The following is a 17,154-nucleotide window of genomic DNA, read 5'->3' as shown; positions in this document are numbered from 1 at the left end:
AAGGGGTCAGCCTGGTGACTCCGGGTGCCCAGTCCTCTGTCCTGTCCAGGGCTAGTGGGTCGGGCCACAGGGCTGGGGTGCGCAGGGGGCAGGGCCAGTCCCATGGGTGGCAGTGGCCCCTCCTCCGCCCCTTACTCATTAGCCAGGCTGTACGGTTACCCTGGCCGGCTGGGTGAGGCTGGCCGAGAAGGTGCTCAGGCGTGCAGGGTGGCTGGGTGGCCGGGCTTGGAATGGACAGCCCCCAGGACACGGTCCCCCCAGGCCGAAGGAGCCACTGCCCTGCCCTCCACAGGCTGGTCCCCGTTGGCTTTGGAGCTGAGGCACGGACGCTCTTCGTCCTTTCTGGACCCCTGGTAAGGAGGCGGGGGGCAGGGGCTGCTCGAGGCCTTCCCCTGAAATCACCCACAGTGACGGTGTCCAGGTGGCACCAGGGGCCACCATCCAGAGCCTGGCAGGGTCTGACCTCTCTCAGCGGCGGGCAGCCCCTCCCCCCACCTTCAGAGGGACCAGGTGTATCCTCCTTCAGGAACCCACGGGGAGGCTGGCCGAAAGGCCCGAGAGGCCAAGGGCAGCCCAGGGGTGCCTGCACAGGCGTTTGCATTGGAAGCGGGGCCTTTGCTCACTTATTTTCAAAGGGAAAATGACTCCAGGTACGCTTTTTTTTCTGACCATAAAGACTGCTAAATATGTGCTCCTTGTAAGAGTTTGGACAACAGTAAAAGGAGACACTCTTTTCCAATCCCACCATGTGGACAGAGGCTTCCTAGGGTTTTGGTGTCTTTAACTCCACTCCTCTGTGTTTGCATGTGGCCTGATGAGATGGTTACAGTAACATCACCAGCTGTACTCACTCCAGCACCCCCGCAGGGGAACCAGAGCTCAGGGGTTGATGCTGTTGCCCCGTGAGGAGGGGGCAGGACCCGGACCTTCTGCCACCCAACCTCAGCCACACTTACACTCCTCCGCTGTGGGCGACTCGCCCTGTGGCCCAGAAGGGCTTCTCGGGAGTCAGGGCCTGGAGAGCCTCTTGCCGGGAGCTGGGCTGTGAGCAGGGCCCTTGACCCCAGCCCCGGCCTTCAGTTCCTCTTCCAGATGCTGAACTTCATGGTCTATGTCGTGAGCACGGTGTTCTGCGGACACCTGGGCACGGTGGAGCTGGCAGCAGTGACCCTCTCAGTGGCTGTGAGTACAGCCAGGACCTTCTCCCCTGGGCTCCTGGGAGAAGACACGGCCTGAGGGCACAGCTGGACCTCCGGCCTCACCCAAGGACACCCCACGCACAGGCCCAGCCAGGAGGGGTCTCCCACTGCCGGGCAGCCCCCCAGGTGCAGGGTCTCCCTCGGTCTCCTCCTGAAAGCCTGCATTCTCTCCTGTGTGTGGCTCCAGTTTGTCAATGTCTGTGGAGTTTCCATCGGGTTTGGCTTGTCCTCGGCCTGTGACACCTTGATGTCCCAGGTAGGTGGGCCCCTGGGAGCCAGCAGGGCCGGAGCCAGTCCTACAATTGCTGCAGAAAGGGCGGGGCTGGGCACCCACCCGAGGCCCCCCAGTGGCCCCTGCATCTGGGAACCCTTCAGGCAGGCCTTTGGGGGGCAGCTGTCCCCATACACCCACCCCCAGGGACCATGTGCTCTAGGGACCAGATCCTCCCCTTGCCGGGGTGGCCAGCCGAGAGAGCTCTGGAATGAAAGATAGTCCTCTGACCTTGAGTCCTCTGACTTTGACCTTGAATCCTCTGGCGGACTGACCGGAGCCGCTGGCTGCCGGGGGCTCAGGGACTGAAGCTCTCACGGCCGGGATGGACACCCTCCAGCCTCCTCAGACGGCCGGCTTGGTCCGCCTCCTGCTGCCCCGGGTCGGGCCCTATGTCCTGAGGGCACACAGAGGGGGCCTGCTGCCCTCGGGGGGGCCCACCACCCGGCGGGGCTCAGCTCTGGGGGCCTGGGGCTCACGGTGGACCTGGCTGCTGCTCACTCTCCAGGGAGACTTGCATACACTGGTGCTTCAGGGATGGTGGGGGGTGGGCAGTGCCTCCTCCCATCAGGAGCCGTCAGAGGACTGGGCACCGTGGGTGGACAGGGGCTGGAGCTCTGCAAACAGCCACTGTGGTCACTCCGAGCTGCTGAGTCCCTCAGAGGAAACCCCGGGTGGGGGTTGAGGAGTGGTGGAGGGCTGCCCAGTGCACCCGCCCCCCAATCTTGCCGGCAGTAGCTGCCCACCCTCAGCTCTGGCCAGCCAGCGGAGGGCAGGCGTGACCCCTGTGTTCCAGAGCTTTGGCAGCCCCAACAAGAAGCACGTGGGCGTCATCCTGCAGCGGGGCGTGCTAGTACTGCTGCTCTGCTGTCTGCCCTGCTGGGCGCTCTTCCTCAACACCCAGCTCATCCTGCTCTTCTGCAGGCAGGACCCGGCCGTGTCCAGGTGTGCCGGGGCGGGCAGGGCCGGGGCACCCCGGGAGGCCCTCCCCAGCCCCCCCAGCCCGCCCCCCCAAGCCCGTACTGCTCTCCCGGTCTCCAGCCATCCCCTGGGGGCTTGGTCTGGGGATTCACCCCCACAGCATGCTGCTCCAGCAGGGGCAGACCACAGCCCATTTTAATTGAGAAAAGGCATTTGTATGGGGTTTGTTTGCATCTGGTCCCAGCGTGGGCCCGAGCCCCACAGAGGCTTCAGAAGCGGTGACATGTGCACACCCCACATCGCAAACAGTGGGAACAGGACTGAACCCCATTTCTGAAGAATTACACACTGTGTTGTTAATGTAGGATATGTCTCCTCGTAGGAATACCTCACTCGTTTCCTGTTATGTGCACTTCATGTAGTTAATTCTTAAGTGATAGAACCTTGTTTTCCCCCTTACAAACTGCACATCACCCCGAATTGAAGTTCCCCAGCCCCGAGACCCTGTGTTTGGGTCCTTGGGTTCTTGGGCCCTGCCTCCTGACACCCCACCCCCACTGAGATTCCAGGTGTCTCTGGGGGTCTTGTTTTCGAGGTAAAGCCTGCCAAGTTTCTCCCCACACCCAGGGCACAGGCTGCTCTGCTCAGAGTCCGGTTCTTTCTCCTGCAGGCTGGCCCAGGAGTATGTTCAGGTCTACATCCCAGGCCTGCCGGTGAGTCATCTGTGGAGCTTGGATCCTGACTCCCCACCAGCCATGTGCCCCTCAGTCCTCGTTGGTGGCCAAAGGGGCCGGGGAAAACTTATTGCGGTCGGTGGTTGGTATAGATTGAACTTTTAAAAAGTAGCACAACACCTTTTTATGGTTAGAAAACCGTTTACGGGAGAGATTCTGGAAAGCCTGGGAAGAAAAATTTCAAATCTTCCATAATCCTACTACCTAGAGAAAAGACAGGTTAATCTCTCTCTCCAGGGCTATTTCTCTTCATGGGTGTGTGTGTTATCAAACATAGAGACACACCTGTAGTGTGAAATGGGGCCAGTGTGTGTATGTTGTTTTGTAACCTGCTTTTTCCCTTTCAAATATATCATAAGTCAGTCTCTAGATATGATCAAATCACTGTCCACAATACCCATTTCAAAGGCCCCACAGTATCCCCCCTTTGCCATAACTTATTAACCAGTCCCCATGTGTTGGGTATTTAGGTTGTTTGCAGTTGTCACTCTTATAAGTTAGGTTGTGATCAACATTCTTCCAGAAAAATCTTTGTGAATGTCTGTAATGATGCCTTATTGGAATTGGAGTTGCTCTGTCAATGGCTTTTGATACTGATTTGTATCAATTCTATCCTCAAGAACAATATTCTCATCAGCACAGAGTATTATTAAAATGTTTTTTCCAATTAGAAATAGGTTATTTTAGCATGCACTTTATTGCAAATGAATTTGAGGTTTTTTCATATCTTTGATCATTTGTTTTTCTTCTGTGAATTGCCCACATCCTTTGCTTGTTTTAGTGGATTAATCTCTTTCTAATTATTTTAACTCTTGTTAAATAATATCTCACATCTTTGACATATGTGTCACAAACATTTTTCAGTTTTTCACTTGCCTTCTAATTTTTTGATAACTTTTTTCTTAAAGAATTTTTAATGTGTACGTAACAGATCCATAAATCCCATCCTTTATGATGTCTGTCTTTGATAAGCTTAAGAACAGTCATCCCATCGCAGGATTATAGAAGCATTTGTCTTTATTTTATTTGAACTTTTTAATGGTTTCTACTTTTGTGTTTAGGACTGTGATCTTTCTAACAAATGTTTTCTAACAGTTGTTACTGAATGTTCTTTCTCTGTTGATTTATTGAATATTAAGTAAGCAGTCCATCCACACAGATAAGTTTCTGAGATTTGAGCCCCGCCTAGTGGTCCATGTGTCCACTTGGGACTCATGGCTGCACGATGTGATTTGCTGTGGTTCAGTGGACATGTCACCCCGTGGCAGGCTGTCTCTGGGCAGTCCACCCTCCTGTCTCTGCCCCCCTGTACCCCCCCACACTACCCCCCTCTATCCCCCTCACACTGCCCCCCTCTATCCTCCCAGCACCAGTGACAGAGCCCTTGAGGATGGACCTAGGAAGGGAGAGGGTTGGGGGTGAGTTCAGGGTGCCCGTAGGAGACACCACGCCTGTCAGGGAGCCCCAGCCACACCCTCCCGTCTGGAAGGCTAATGCCATAACTTCTTTGGAGCCTGGGCAGCTCCATATTTCTTCTGTATCATGGAAACCACCTGAAAAGTCTGGTCTTTCTCCTCCAAACCTTTGGCTCTTCAGAACAAGTGAAGGTGTCTTGTCCAACAGGGTCCCTGGGGCTGGGTCAGGGGAAACTTCAAGTTATCACTGTGGCGGCCACTTTATCAAATCAACAAAGCCCCTCCCTCCCAGACAAAGATGCTGCGAAACGTAACTCCCTGTGGGACAAAAAGCATCACGTGTCTTAGTCATGATGCTAACCCAGTTCTTGGAATTCTTAAATGTGCCAAGTGCTGTTTTGTAAGCACTTTTGCAATATTAGCATTGCATATAAATGTATGTATAAATAGCAAGGATTCACATGCACAGTATTATCCCCTTTATAGGTGAGGAAACTGAGGCACAGACAGGTTAAGTAAGCGGCCTAAGGCCATACCACTCACAGGAGGCACAGAGCCAGCACCTGAATCCAGCGGCACATTCTTGCTGACTGTGCAGTCCTCGAGAGAGGTGGAGGGCTGCAGGGAGAGTGGGTAGGGGGCACAGGCCTGGGCTGGGCTTTGACAGGGCAGGAAGTGCAGGGAAGTGCCCCTAAGACACACACACACATACACACACAGGCCCCTTCTGTCCTCCATGGACTCCTCTGAGGTCTCTACCGTGCTCTGCAGAGGCTGCTGGTGGCCTCCACCCAACGCCCCTCCATCCACAGTCTTGTCTCTGGCAGCCAGAGACAGGCCCTAGGGTGGCCCCGACCAGTGGGCTCTGGTGGCCCTTCTGTGAACAGGCCCGGTTGGCAGCCAGGGGCCCAGTCCCTCTCGTTCTTGCCGGAGCACTGGAGCCCCTCTCGGGTCCACCCTCCCTGCCCGCTGGTCTCATCCCGGCACCACCCCTCAGGTAGGGCAGGTGCACAGGCCAGCACGGTGCATATCTGTGGGTCGGGACACACTCTGATGAAGCAGTTGCCCCAGACTCATCTCAGCAGTGTCTGTTCTTATCCGTGTGGAGGTTTTGTTTACTTGTGTCTGTGTGTTTGTGTGTGTTTATTTACACAGGCAAATTTTCTCTACAGCCTGCAGGCCAAGTACTTGCAGAATCAGGTACAGGGCCCTAGCTGGAGCTGCCCCCTACCCCACACTGCACTGTCCAGCGGGGGAGGAGTGCCTGGGGTCCCTGTTCTGACGTCCACACAGGGGTCTGTGGGGAGCTGCATGTCCCCAGCCTGTGCCCCTCCCAGTGCCCCCTGACTCAGTGAAGCCAGTTTTCATCTGTTTCAGGGCATCGTTTGGCCCCAAGTCTTCAGCGGCATCGTGGGCAACTGTGTCAATGGCCTGGCCAACTATGTCCTGGTTTCTGTGCTGGGCCAGGGGGTCAGGTGAGCAGGGGGCTTCAGGGCCTGGTTGAGGGATGTCAAGAGTTGGGGGGGGTTCAGGTGAATAAGGCGTTGCAGGGGCTGGTTGGGGGATCAGGTGGGCAGGGGCTGTGGCAGCCTGGTCCGGAGCCCTGCCTACCCCTGAGGGGGCAGCCAACCCCGTCACAACAAGGACTGTGGAGGCTGTCTACACTGTTCAGCCACAGGGGGGTCGTGGGGAACTGGGGATGAGCCAGGCCTGTACCCCCCCTTCCCCCAGGGCTGGAGTCGGCCTTTGCTCCAGCCTGGCCTTCCCTCTGTCAGGGGCTCCGCATTTGCCAACACGGTCTCCCAGTTCACGCAGGCTGTCTTCCTCCTGTTCTACATTGTGCTGAAGAAGCTGCATCTGGAGACATGGGCAGGTGTGGAGGGGGCCCTCACCAGGGAGGGGGTTGCTGAAGGGTGGATAGGCCGCCGACACCAGCCTAGGGCCTTCACTTCGTGGGCGGGGTCCCAGCTGGAGCCTTTGGAGAAGCCTTGCCCTGGGCCTGCCCCCACATCCCACAGGGCCCGCCCCTTCCCCACCCCCTGAATCTGCACCCTCTCTACACCTCTGCACCCCTCTCTTGGCCTCTGCATGCCACCCCTAGAGGCCCAGTTTCCCAATCCAGTGTGTCACGGGGCACAGCCCTGCTGGGGATGGGCCAGGAGCTTCCTGGCCGGCTCCCTGGTCTCCTATTGGAGATTGAATGACAGCTCGGATAGAATGCTGGGTGCCATCAGCAGGTTGCACCCACATTGCTTGGATAAGCTTCACGACTCCTCGTTAACTCCATTTTTATTTACGTGGAGGAAGCTGGTGTTGAGAGAGTTTGTCATTCACCCCAAATCACAGAAGGGGGCTTGAACCTGCTCCTAGGACTAGGTGCTGAGCTTTTAGCCCCTGAAACCTGGCTGTGTAGACTGTGGGTTCCTCTCTGGCCCGGGGCCTCCTTCCCAATGGCTGTACAACCCTGTTTGCCTTGTGAAACCTCCCGGCACCTTGGTGTAGTGCCACTCTCCCAGCAGCCCTTTGGGGAGATGGGGCAGAGATAAAGACTAAAATTTCATCCAAGGAGATGGGGCCCAGGAACAGCCGGGCTGTCTGCCAGCCCAGGCTTCCACCCAGGAGTGCTGCCCGAGGTGTTAGCCATACCCTGCTCCCACCCCCACCCTGCTTGGTGCCAAGTGCCTGGGCTTGCTGTTTGGGGCCAAAAGCTGTGGGCCCTGGTGGTGGGTGGGCTGGCTGGGCCACAAGGCAAACGGGGGCTCAGCCAGCTGGCTTCTGCTCCTAGGCTGGTCCTGGGAGTGCCTGCAGGACTGGGGCCCCTTCTTCCGCTTGGCCATCCCCAGCATGCTGATGCTGTGCATCGAGTGGTGGGCCTACGAGATTGGGAGCTTCCTCGTGGGTACGTGGGATGGCGGGGTGTGGGGAGCCCCCTCCCCCGGACAGGTGGTTCACCCACCCGGCCTGGCTTCCCGCCACACTGTGAGCTTCCAGCAGGCAGGCCTAGACCTAGTACTGCCCGATGTAGGCCTGGCCTGGAGTGGACACCTGGGCATGATTTTCAGTCAGAGATGGAGTGAGATGGAACTGGTGCAGCTGGCACATCTTGTGCTCATCAACGGACTCAGAATAGAATCCAAACAGCCAGGGCTGGAATGGCCCCAAGAGACCTTCCAGTCCACCCTGGACCCCATTTATAGATGAGAAAATTGAGTCCCAAGAGTAACAGAAGCTGTCGAGAGTCACCCCAGCAGGGCCAAGAGCTGAACTCAGCCTTCTTGACCTTGGTTCAGTTTTCTTCCCTCCCTCATCACACCACGTAACAGGAGAGAGACCCTGACCCTGGCACACCCCGGCAGGGGTCTCCTGGAAGGCTGAAGGCCAAATGGAAAGGTTGTTTTTGCTGTGTCTGCCCTTGGAAGCCACTGGGCCCTTGGTCCCAAGAGCGAGGGGCACTCTGTCAGCCCAGGGCTGTTGGCCAGCTGGCTGGACACTCACTGTGTTTCCGCCCCACCTCCACAGGTCTGCTCAGCGTGCTCGACCTCTCTGCCCAAGCGGTCATCTATGAGGTGGCCACCGTCATCTACATGGTGAGGCTTGTGGGGGGCACCTTTTGTCCTGCCCCTAGCCCAACCCCCTGATGGCCTGGGGGTGTCAGAGGGGGAGGGGGTGGCTGTCCCCCCAGAGGCCATTTCTGTCTCCTGGGGGACACTCCAGACCTCCTGTGTCCACCAGGCCCAGGCCCTAACAGGCACACGTGGCCCACAGCCTCTCTGCCGAGGGTGATACAGAACTCGCCATGTTGGAATTGTTTTGAATTGATTGGCATCATTTAAAATTGGGAGGTTTCACATCACAATCTGGATTTTTGCATTTTTTTTGAAAAACGGGACGTTCCCTTTAGCAGTGGGCCCACGTTCTTGCACACCCCCAGTGGTGAGCCCTGGGGAGCAGAGCCCTTTGAGGTGACTTCCTTGCCTCCACTAGGGAAAGAACTCCCTGCAGTTCCTTCCTCTTCGAGGACACATGGGGTGTCCCGTGTCACTTGTGCAACCTCTGCCAGGCTCCTGGGGTGCACGGTCTGTGACCCCAGCTTTAATCAAGGGAGTCGCAAAAACCGACATGTACAAAACTGATTTATAAAGTGATTCTTATGTTGCAAGTGGTGTCAACCTTTTTCTCGCAGGGACCTTTTCCAACTTATGACTACACTCACCTCTTTATGTTGTGTTTTCTCATGAGGTTTTGGCAGTGTGTTGATTTTGGCTGCCTGTGGTGTCTGATGGCTCAGCCAGGGTGGGGCTTTGGCTGGCTTGCTTGGGGTACCCTCACCCCACCCTCCAGCCACCTGCTTCCCTCTCTCTTGGCCCAGGGTAGGAGCGAGGCTGACCGTACCTTCTTGTCTCTGAGTCCAGATCCCCATGGGGCTCAGCATCGCGGTCTGTGTCCGAGTGGGGACAGCCCTGGGAGCCACGGACACCGTGCAAGCCAAGCGATCGGCCATCTCAGGCACCCTCTGCACAGGTGGGTGGGGTCAGGCCTAGGCCAGGGGAGGCCCTGGGAGCCAAGGCTGCCTTCCAAGCCTATGGTACCTGTTACGTGGTCCAGAGCAGCAAGCCTGCTGTGCCCCTTCCGGCCGCTTCCCCACCACTAGGGGTCTGGGCCAGCAGTTTCCATCATGTAGTGTGACGCTGGGAAGGCCTTTCCTCCCCAGGCTCCCAGCCCTCTGGGTCCTCCTGTGAGCTCGGCCTCCTGGAGTCCCTGGGAGCTTGGGGCCTGCTCGTGGTGACCCTCAGAAAGGACCCCTCTGCATCCATCCTGTCTCTGCTTTCTGCAGCTGCCAGGCTCAGATCAGCTCCTCATGGAGAGCAGTGGTTCTCAGGCTTTAGACCTAGGTTGGGGGGCAGGTGGTGGAGCCGAGTGTCAAAACCTGAACCTCCGCCCGCCCCCGGAAGTTTCTGATTCAGCTGGTCAGAGATGGGGGTCTGAGAAGCTGCTTCCCTAGGCAGCTGCTGTCCAGGGACCCCATTTTGAGAACCACGGGAGGAAGGGCATTTTGCATGTTGTCATCACGGGACCACAGATGAGGGTCTTAGTCCAAATGGACACACGGCTGGGCTGGCTCAGGCTGAGGGGAGCCAGGCTCCTCCCTGGGCTGGGTCGGCCTCACCGCCTTCATCTCTTGCAGTCGGAACCTCGCTGGTTGTGGGCGTCCTGTTGAGCCTCCTGAGAAACAAGCTGGGCCACATCTTCACCAATGATGAGTAGGCAGTCGGCTTTCCCACCTCACGTCGGGGGCCTCGGCTGCTGCCCGTGCACAGACCAGGCGCCAACTGAAGGGCAGGGCAGAGCTGCCGGGGCTCCTCAGGGGGGTTTGGACGTGTCCCCCACAGACAGGGAGACTCAGGGACAGGCACAACCTGTCCTGTCCTGGCCCGGAGCGACCGCCTAGGCTCGCAGAAGGTGGGGGCAGGGCGGAATAGACGGGACAGGAGTGGGACTCCAAGGTCACAGTCGTGTCTCATGGCCCCCTGTCCCCGCAGGGAAGTTGTCGCCCTGGTCAACAAGGTCCTGCCGCTGTACATCGTCTTCCAGCTGTTTGATGCCCTCTGTGTGAGTCCTGCTCCAGACCCCGTGTTCCCAACCCCTGCCCCTCCAGCAGCTCAGGGCTGTGAGCTTGAGCTGCCTGATGAGGGCTGACTGCAGAGTAAGCAGCAGCTCTTGTTGGATCTATTATTATTCAAAATAACGCCTCCCCACTTTCTCTCCTGCAGTTCCAACTCACTGAGATGTGTGCAGATTAGCAAAATATTGACCACTCTTCCAGTGCGGAATCATAAACCCTCTTCTTCCTTGGTCCCCAGGATCAGGTGGGGGCGGGGAGCGGGGCACAGCTCTGACCCAGGCCCCACCTGGCCAGGAGCGGCCACACTGGTTTCCAGAATATAGGCGCCCAGAGTACAGAGGGGCCCAACTTTCTGCTTAGATCACAGAAGAGCAGGTTCCATTGAGTGCAAGTCTGAATTCTGTGAATGTTTAACATTCTGGCATAGAGACAGCGAGCACCAAATGTCTCATTTGTTGAGCAGGATTTGAAGCCCTGGGTCGTCATCTTCACACCTTGGGCGATCTTGCAGGAAGCTCCAAGTCTCTGCCTGGAGCATGTGCTTAGAGAGCAGCAATGGGCAGGAGGCAAACACCTGCACAGAGTCATCATCAGCTCTTATAGGAAAGAAAGAAAGAACCGTTGGGAGAAAGTATATTCGTGGAGAGTTTTCCCCAAAGCCCCAGCACTCTGCCCGGTTCCCCATACATTCCAGGGCTGGCCTTCGAATTTAGCCAGGCACAGGCTTGGAGCACATTTCTGACCTCATCAGAACTGCTTGCTCTGGGCTGGGTTTTGTCATCAAATTCACAGCTTTTATTGCAAACCATTAAAAGAAATCCTCTTCTGGGCTCTCATGGCTTCTGCAAGGACACTATAATTTTTTTCTACCTCCAAGGTGAGGCCACAGCTGAGAAACTCCTTCTGCAGAGTCAGGCCTCAGAGGGCTCTGCATTCCTAAATTCTCCTAAGGCGGCACTTCTCTGTTCACTGCCCACCAGGGAACCCGCAGCAGATTCACAGCTCACAACTGCCAGGGGTCTTGCAGTGAGCATCGCTGCATCTACTATCTTTACTCCCGGTTATATCTATCTGTCTCTATATTTTTTTTTTTCATTAAAAAAATTTATTTTTTGACCACCATGTGGGATACGGGATCTTCGTTCTCTGACCAGAGATTGAAGTGGTGCTGCCTGCAGTAGGCGCTCCGAGTCTTAACCACTGGGTTGCCAGAGAACTCTCTAGATCTGTGTTATTCTTTTTATTTTTTTAAAATAATTTATTTATTTTTGGCTGTGCTGGGTCTTCATTACTTGCTCAGGTTTTTCTCTAGTTGTGGGAATGGGGGCTACTCTCTAGTGGCGGTGCTCAGGCTTCTCTTGTGGAGCACGGGCTCTTGGGGGCAGGGGCTCAGTCGTTGTGGCTCCGGGGCTTTAGGGCCTGAGGGCTTAATAGTGTGGCACATGGGCTTAGTTGCTTTGAGGCATGTGGGACCATCCCAGACAGCGGATCAAACCCATGACCCATTGGCAGGTGTATTCTTTACCACTGAGCCACCAGGGAAGCCCTATATTATTCTTAATTTAAGTTTTCCATAGACCTAGTTTTTATATTTTTTATGCATTTCTTGAGTTATAATTTACATATCATAAATTCATGCGTTTTACATGCGTAAGTCAAACCTTTGAGTAAGTGTCTACTTGTGGAACCAGCACTGCAATCCAGTGTTAGACTGTTTTCATCATGCCCACAGAATTCCTGGGGCCTGCTTTGAAGTCACTGCCTGCTCCCACGGGTAGCCCCAGGCAATGCACCGACCCACTGTCTGTATGTGTGTGCTTGGTTTTTCTGCTTATTTTATAGACACGGAATTATAGAGTATGTGGTCTGTCGTGCCTGGTTTCGTTCACTTACTGAAATGTTTCTGAGGTTTGTTTATGGCGTAGCATTTTTTAGGACTTCATTCTTTTTTGTGGCTGAGTAATAGTCCACTCTGTGGCTGTAACATGTCTGTCTACCCATTCATCAGGTGATGGACGTTTGGGTTGTTTTGAGTGTGGCCTGATGTGACTAAGGCTGCTGGGAACATTCAAGTATGAGTTATTGTGTGGGCGTATGTTTTCCTGCCTTTTTAGTAGAGTCTTAAGGAGGTGAATTGTTAGGTTGAAGCGTAAGTTTACGTTTAACTTTGTAAGAAACCATTAAGCTGTTTTCCAAAACAACTGTATCATTTTACATTCCCACCAGCAATGTATCAGAATTCCAGTTCCTCTCGTGTGTTGCTAATTCTTGGTATTGTTTATCTTGAAATTGGAAAAAGTAGATTTTATTTTTAAAGCAGTTATAGGTTTACATAAAAATCGAGCAAATACAGAGTTCCCATAAGCCCCTTCCCTGGTTCCCCGTTTTATTTATGTCACGTATTAGTATAGGACATTTGTTTACTTGATGAAGAATATTGATACTTGGTCATTAAGTCCACAGTTCATGGTTGGTGTGCATTCTGTGGGTTTTGACAAATGTGTAAGGACATGTACCCAACATTGTGTAATCATACAGGATACACACTAATATGTATGAAACAAGTGAACAACAAGGTCCTACTGTATAGCACAGGGAGCTATATTCAGTATCCTGTAATAAACCATAATAGGAAAGAATATGAAAAAGGATATATATGTATGTTTAACTGATCACTTTACAGAAGAAACTAACTTTTTGAAATTATTTCTCATTTTTATTAGAGCCATCCTCATGGGTCTGTACAGGTATCTCAATGTAGTTTTAACGTACATTTCTTTTTTTTTTTGGCCATGCCACACGGCGTGTGGGATCTTAGTTCCGCAACCAGGGATCAAACCTAAGGGCCCTGGAGTGCGGGCACAGAGCCCTAACCACTGCACAACCCGGGAGTCCCTGATGTACGTTTCCTGAATGACTAACGCCAAGCCCCTTCCGTCTGCGTGTCTTCTTGGGTGAAGTGTCTGTTCATGTCTTTGTCCACTGCGGACATCGGGTTCTTGTTGTCTGAGCCTGCCAGGGCTGCCCTGACAAAGCACGCAAAGCCGAATGACCTAACATACCAGAAATGGATCGTCTCGCGGTTCTGGAGACCAGAGGTCCTAGATCCAAGGCGCCAGGGGAGGATCTACTCCAGGCTCTGCTGAGCTTCTGGAACCTTCAGGAGCCCCTGAGCATGTAGAAGACATCGTCTCACCATGTCTGTTCACGTTGTCTTCCCTCTCTGCATGTCTGTGTTCCAGTTTCTCCTTTTTACAAGGACACCCGTCTTCTCGGGGTAGGGTCCACCCTGATGACCTCATCTCAACTTGGTCTTCTGCAGAGATGCCATTTCCAGTTAAGGTCATATTTGGAGGTCCTGGGGTTGGGACTTCAGCATCTTCGAGGGGGCACAAGTCAACCCATAGTAATTACCTTTTTATTACTGAGTTGTAAAAGTTCTTTTTTTTTCATTGTAGAATAGTTGATTTATAATGTGTTAATTTCTACTATATAGCAGTGATTCAGTTATACATATATGTATTGCTGTTGTTCAGTCACCAATTCACATCTGACTCTTCTACCGCATGGACGACAGCCAGACCTCCCTGCCCGTATCTCCCGGAGTTTGCCCAAGTTCATGTCCATTGAGTTGGTGTACATTTTTAAAAATATTCTTTTCCATAATGGTTTATCATAGCATATTGAATGCAGTTCCCTGTGCTCTATACTCAGACCTTGTTTATCCATCCTATATGTAATAGTTTGCATCTGCTCACCCCGAACTCCCCGTCTACCCCTCCCCCTGTACCTGAAACGCAGCAGCCTTGTGTGACCCCAGGCAGGTCCCTCCAGGAAGGGGGACGAGGGCCCCTCCTAGCCCGTGTTGTGGACTTAAACGAGGCTGTGGCCGGTAGATTCCTGAGGAAGCCCCGCTGCTAAGACCCACCATCGCCTCAGCATCACCAACCCCCAGCCCTTCCGCCTCCCACAGTGTCTCTACGCTGGGGTCCTGCGTGGGACTGGCAGGCAGGCCTTTGGGGCCGTGGTGAACGCCATCATGTACTACGTCATCGGCCTCCCACTGGGTGTCGTGCTGACCTTCCTGGTCGGGATGGGGATCATGGGTACGTGGTGTTGGGGGAGGGGGGCAGGCCTAGTGATCATCGATGCCCTCACTCGCCCCCGTGTCCTGCAGGCCTCTGGCTGGGCATGCTGGTCTGTGTCATGCTGGCCACCGCTGCCTTCGTCACTTACACGGCCCGGATGGACTGGAAGCAGGCTGCAGAGGAGGTGAGTGCCCTTCCCGTTACCAAAGAAACCACGCCAGACACCATCCTCAGCGCGCTCCCCCCACCCCACTCAGACTCAAGCAGAGGGCTCCTGATGACCCCGAGGGCGAGCTGTGACCTTGGAAAAGGACCTTGGAAAAGCACCCTGTCCGCCGTCCTCTTGGGAGCACTTCTGAAACAGGCAGCCTGGCGTTTGCTTCTGCGGCACAGACCCTGAAACCCAGAGGGTGTGGGTTCGCCTTTGTGTGTGGATCCGGTCCTCCTGGCATCTGAGACAACGGATCAACCCAGATCTAAAAAAGCGCCACTTAAAGTTCCCCAGACCGTGGACATGGCAGGCCTGGCCTTACCATACTTCACAGGTGTGGTTTTTGCAGGTTGAGGGTCTGGTGCCACCCCACGTTGAGCAAGGCGATCAGCAGGCACCATCTTCCCAACAGCATTTGTTTGCTTTGTGTCTCTGGGTCACACTTTGCTCATAATTCTCATCATATTTCAAATCTTCTCATTATCATCTCATTTATGGTGAGGGGTGATCACTGAACTCTGATGTCACCATCGCAAAAATGTGACCTGCTGAAGGCTCAGGTGATGGTATTTTCCAGCCAGGAAGTATCATTTAACTGTGGTATGGACAAGGTGTTTTGCACACTTAGCAGACTCCAGTGTTGTGCAAACATTACTTTTCTATGCACCAGGAACCCAGAACAGCCCTCTGCTTGTGTTACTCGCCTTCTTGCAGTGGTCTGGCGCCCCCGAGGTGTGCCCGTGTGTGACCATGTGTACCCTGCCCATCCTGCAGGTCAGCTGAGGCCGGCCGGGTGGATGGGCAGCTGGCAGACTGACCTGGCGACTCTCTCTCCTTCAGGCGCAGAAACACGCGGGACTACCGCCATTGGGGAGCACTGCGAGCATGGCCCTTGGACCGAGGCCCGGGCCTGAGAAAGCAGTCGTGTCTTCAGGTAACACTGCCCTGTGTGCTTAGGTGGCCAGGAACCGCAAGAGCCCAGGCTGCCTCTCTTCCTCAGTGTGACAGTGACATCTGTTCTGACACCAGGAGGGGACACTGATGTCCCAGGAAACAGGCCCTGTCTGTCCTGGCCTGGGAGGCTGTGACCCTTGGTCCCGTCATCAGACGAGGGCGTGGGTTGGGCGCTTGGATCTTGCCCCTATCATCCTGCAGCTAGCTACTAAGTTAGGGGACGTGGTCTGAACACCAACTATCTGACCTCAGGGCGCATTGTCACCACCCAGCTCCAATGTGCGCAGGAGGCCTGCAGCCGAGGGTCAGGCAGGTCAGCCTGGCTTGATAACCAGTGTGGGGGGCCCTTCCCGCCCACGCCTCCGCACGCCGTCAGACTGGAGCTTTGCTCCCCTGGCACTGGCCTGAGCCCAGGGCTGTGTGCCCACAGCCTGGTTATCTCCGCAGCCTCACCTCGCTCATCCTGGGCTGTGTCTTGATTGGGGTGGGCGTGGGGAGCCAGCACAGGCTTTGGGGACTTCAATGTTGCTAGGGAATGGGGGAGGCAGCGTGACTGAGCATGTCACATGCTGAGGTCGCTGGTGGACGTTACATACCTCCAGGCTGTCTGACCCTATCTGATCTCAGCCTTGTCTGCGCATCAGGTCCACAGGATGCTGTCCCATGTGTTTCCTGCTGTGAGGCAGGGGCGTCAATCCTGTGGCTCCACAGCCCCCTAACCAGGGCTGAGCTGGCTTCTGTTTGCCTTGCAGTGGCCACAGGCAGCTCCCCTGGCGTGATCCTGACAACCTACTCGAGGCCCGGGGGCCACCTGGATGTCAGGACTCTGGAAGCAGTCCACACCCTACCTGCCCCTACTGGCCGGCTGTCAGCCAAGCAGCTGGCTGTCCGTCGGGGGGCTGCTCTGGGTGTGGCAGTGGGCTCTTTGATAGTGGGGCTCATCCTGAGGGTCCTCACCACCAGGCCCTAGCGAGACAGCTTGAGATGAAAAGGAAGCTGAGAGCGGCTGCCCACCCCAAATTCAGTGCAGGGGGACACCCCAGACTGCTCCTCAAGAACATGGGACTTCCCTGGTGATCCAGTGGTTGAAAATCTGCCCCGTCCACTGAGCAGGTTTCCCCCTTCTCCCCCACAATCCCACCTCCCACCAACCCCCACCGGTTGGGGAGCTGGGATCCCACGTGCTGCGCAGTGTGGCCAGAAAATAAACAGATTTTCAGCCGGTGCTGCATGTCACATGGCGGGTGTGAGTGGCAGTTAAATTGCCTCCTCTCACCTGTACTGCTGTTGTTAAGAGCTCAGCCGACCGGGAGACTCCTGGGGTTGGTCCCATTATTCAATAAATGGCTTCAGGTTTGGAGATTTCAAATCAAAACGAAATAGAAAACACCACTGTCACATTAAAAGTTGGTCTTCCAGTTGGCATTTGCTTGAAATTATATTGACACAGTTTAATGAAAATATTAAATATGGTTTCAAAAAAAAAAAAAAAGTAGGCAGAGTCTGCTGCCTAGGTCTGTTCACAAAGCCCTGGAAGGGGGGGTCAGTGGGCCCCGCGCAAGCAGTCCACCTCGCTGAGACCCCCGTCTGCTTCCTGCTCTAGCGCCTCCTGCAGGTCCAGGAGCTGTGAGGCCCCGGCCGGGCTGTTTACCTTTCCCCCAGTCCTCTCAGGGCATCAGCATTTTCACTTGAGAAATGCATTTCTCACAGTAGTGACAGGATATAACTAGGCAGTCGG

General features: G+C 54.9%; 1 protein-coding gene across 1 annotated transcript; it reads left to right on the top strand.

The window, feature by feature from the left end:
* Nucleotides 1–227: 227 nt before the first annotated feature.
* On the top strand, nucleotides 228–16,841 carry SLC47A2 (solute carrier family 47 member 2). The gene is made up of 17 exons (XM_081583638.1): nucleotides 228–353; nucleotides 1,081–1,182; nucleotides 1,387–1,455; nucleotides 2,267–2,415; nucleotides 3,062–3,104; nucleotides 5,696–5,740; nucleotides 5,918–6,015; nucleotides 6,316–6,413; nucleotides 7,326–7,439; nucleotides 8,060–8,127; nucleotides 8,953–9,061; nucleotides 9,726–9,801; nucleotides 10,081–10,150; nucleotides 14,137–14,269; nucleotides 14,341–14,435; nucleotides 15,303–15,396; nucleotides 16,169–16,841. Exons 1-17 carry the CDS (start codon nucleotides 231–233, stop codon nucleotides 16,384–16,386), a joined length of 1,704 nt encoding a protein of 567 aa, XP_081439764.1. The 5' UTR covers nucleotides 228–230; the 3' UTR covers nucleotides 16,387–16,841.
* The last annotated feature ends 313 nt before the right edge of the window (nucleotides 16,842–17,154 follow it).

The sequence above is a fragment of the Giraffa tippelskirchi genome, chromosome 3 (assembly GCF_054371585.1).
Source record: "Giraffa tippelskirchi isolate mGirTip1 chromosome 3, T2T-mGirTip1v1.2.pri, whole genome shotgun sequence".
Lineage (NCBI taxonomy): Eukaryota > Metazoa > Chordata > Mammalia > Artiodactyla > Giraffidae > Giraffa > Giraffa tippelskirchi.
Note: the sequence above shows the minus strand (reverse complement) of the source record. Positions and strands in the feature narration are given on the sequence as shown.

Coding starts and splice junctions, on each gene's coding strand:
- SLC47A2 (XM_081583638.1), top strand. CDS start 231: ATGGACAGCCCCCAGGACACGGTCCCCCCAGGCCGAAGGAGCCACTGC. Junction 1,183..1,386: donor CAGTGACCCTCTCAGTGGCT/GTGAGTACAGCC, acceptor GTGTGGCTCCAG/TTTGTCAATGTCTGTGGAGT. Junction 9,062..9,725: donor CTCAGGCACCCTCTGCACAG/GTGGGTGGGGTC, acceptor CATCTCTTGCAG/TCGGAACCTCGCTGGTTGTG.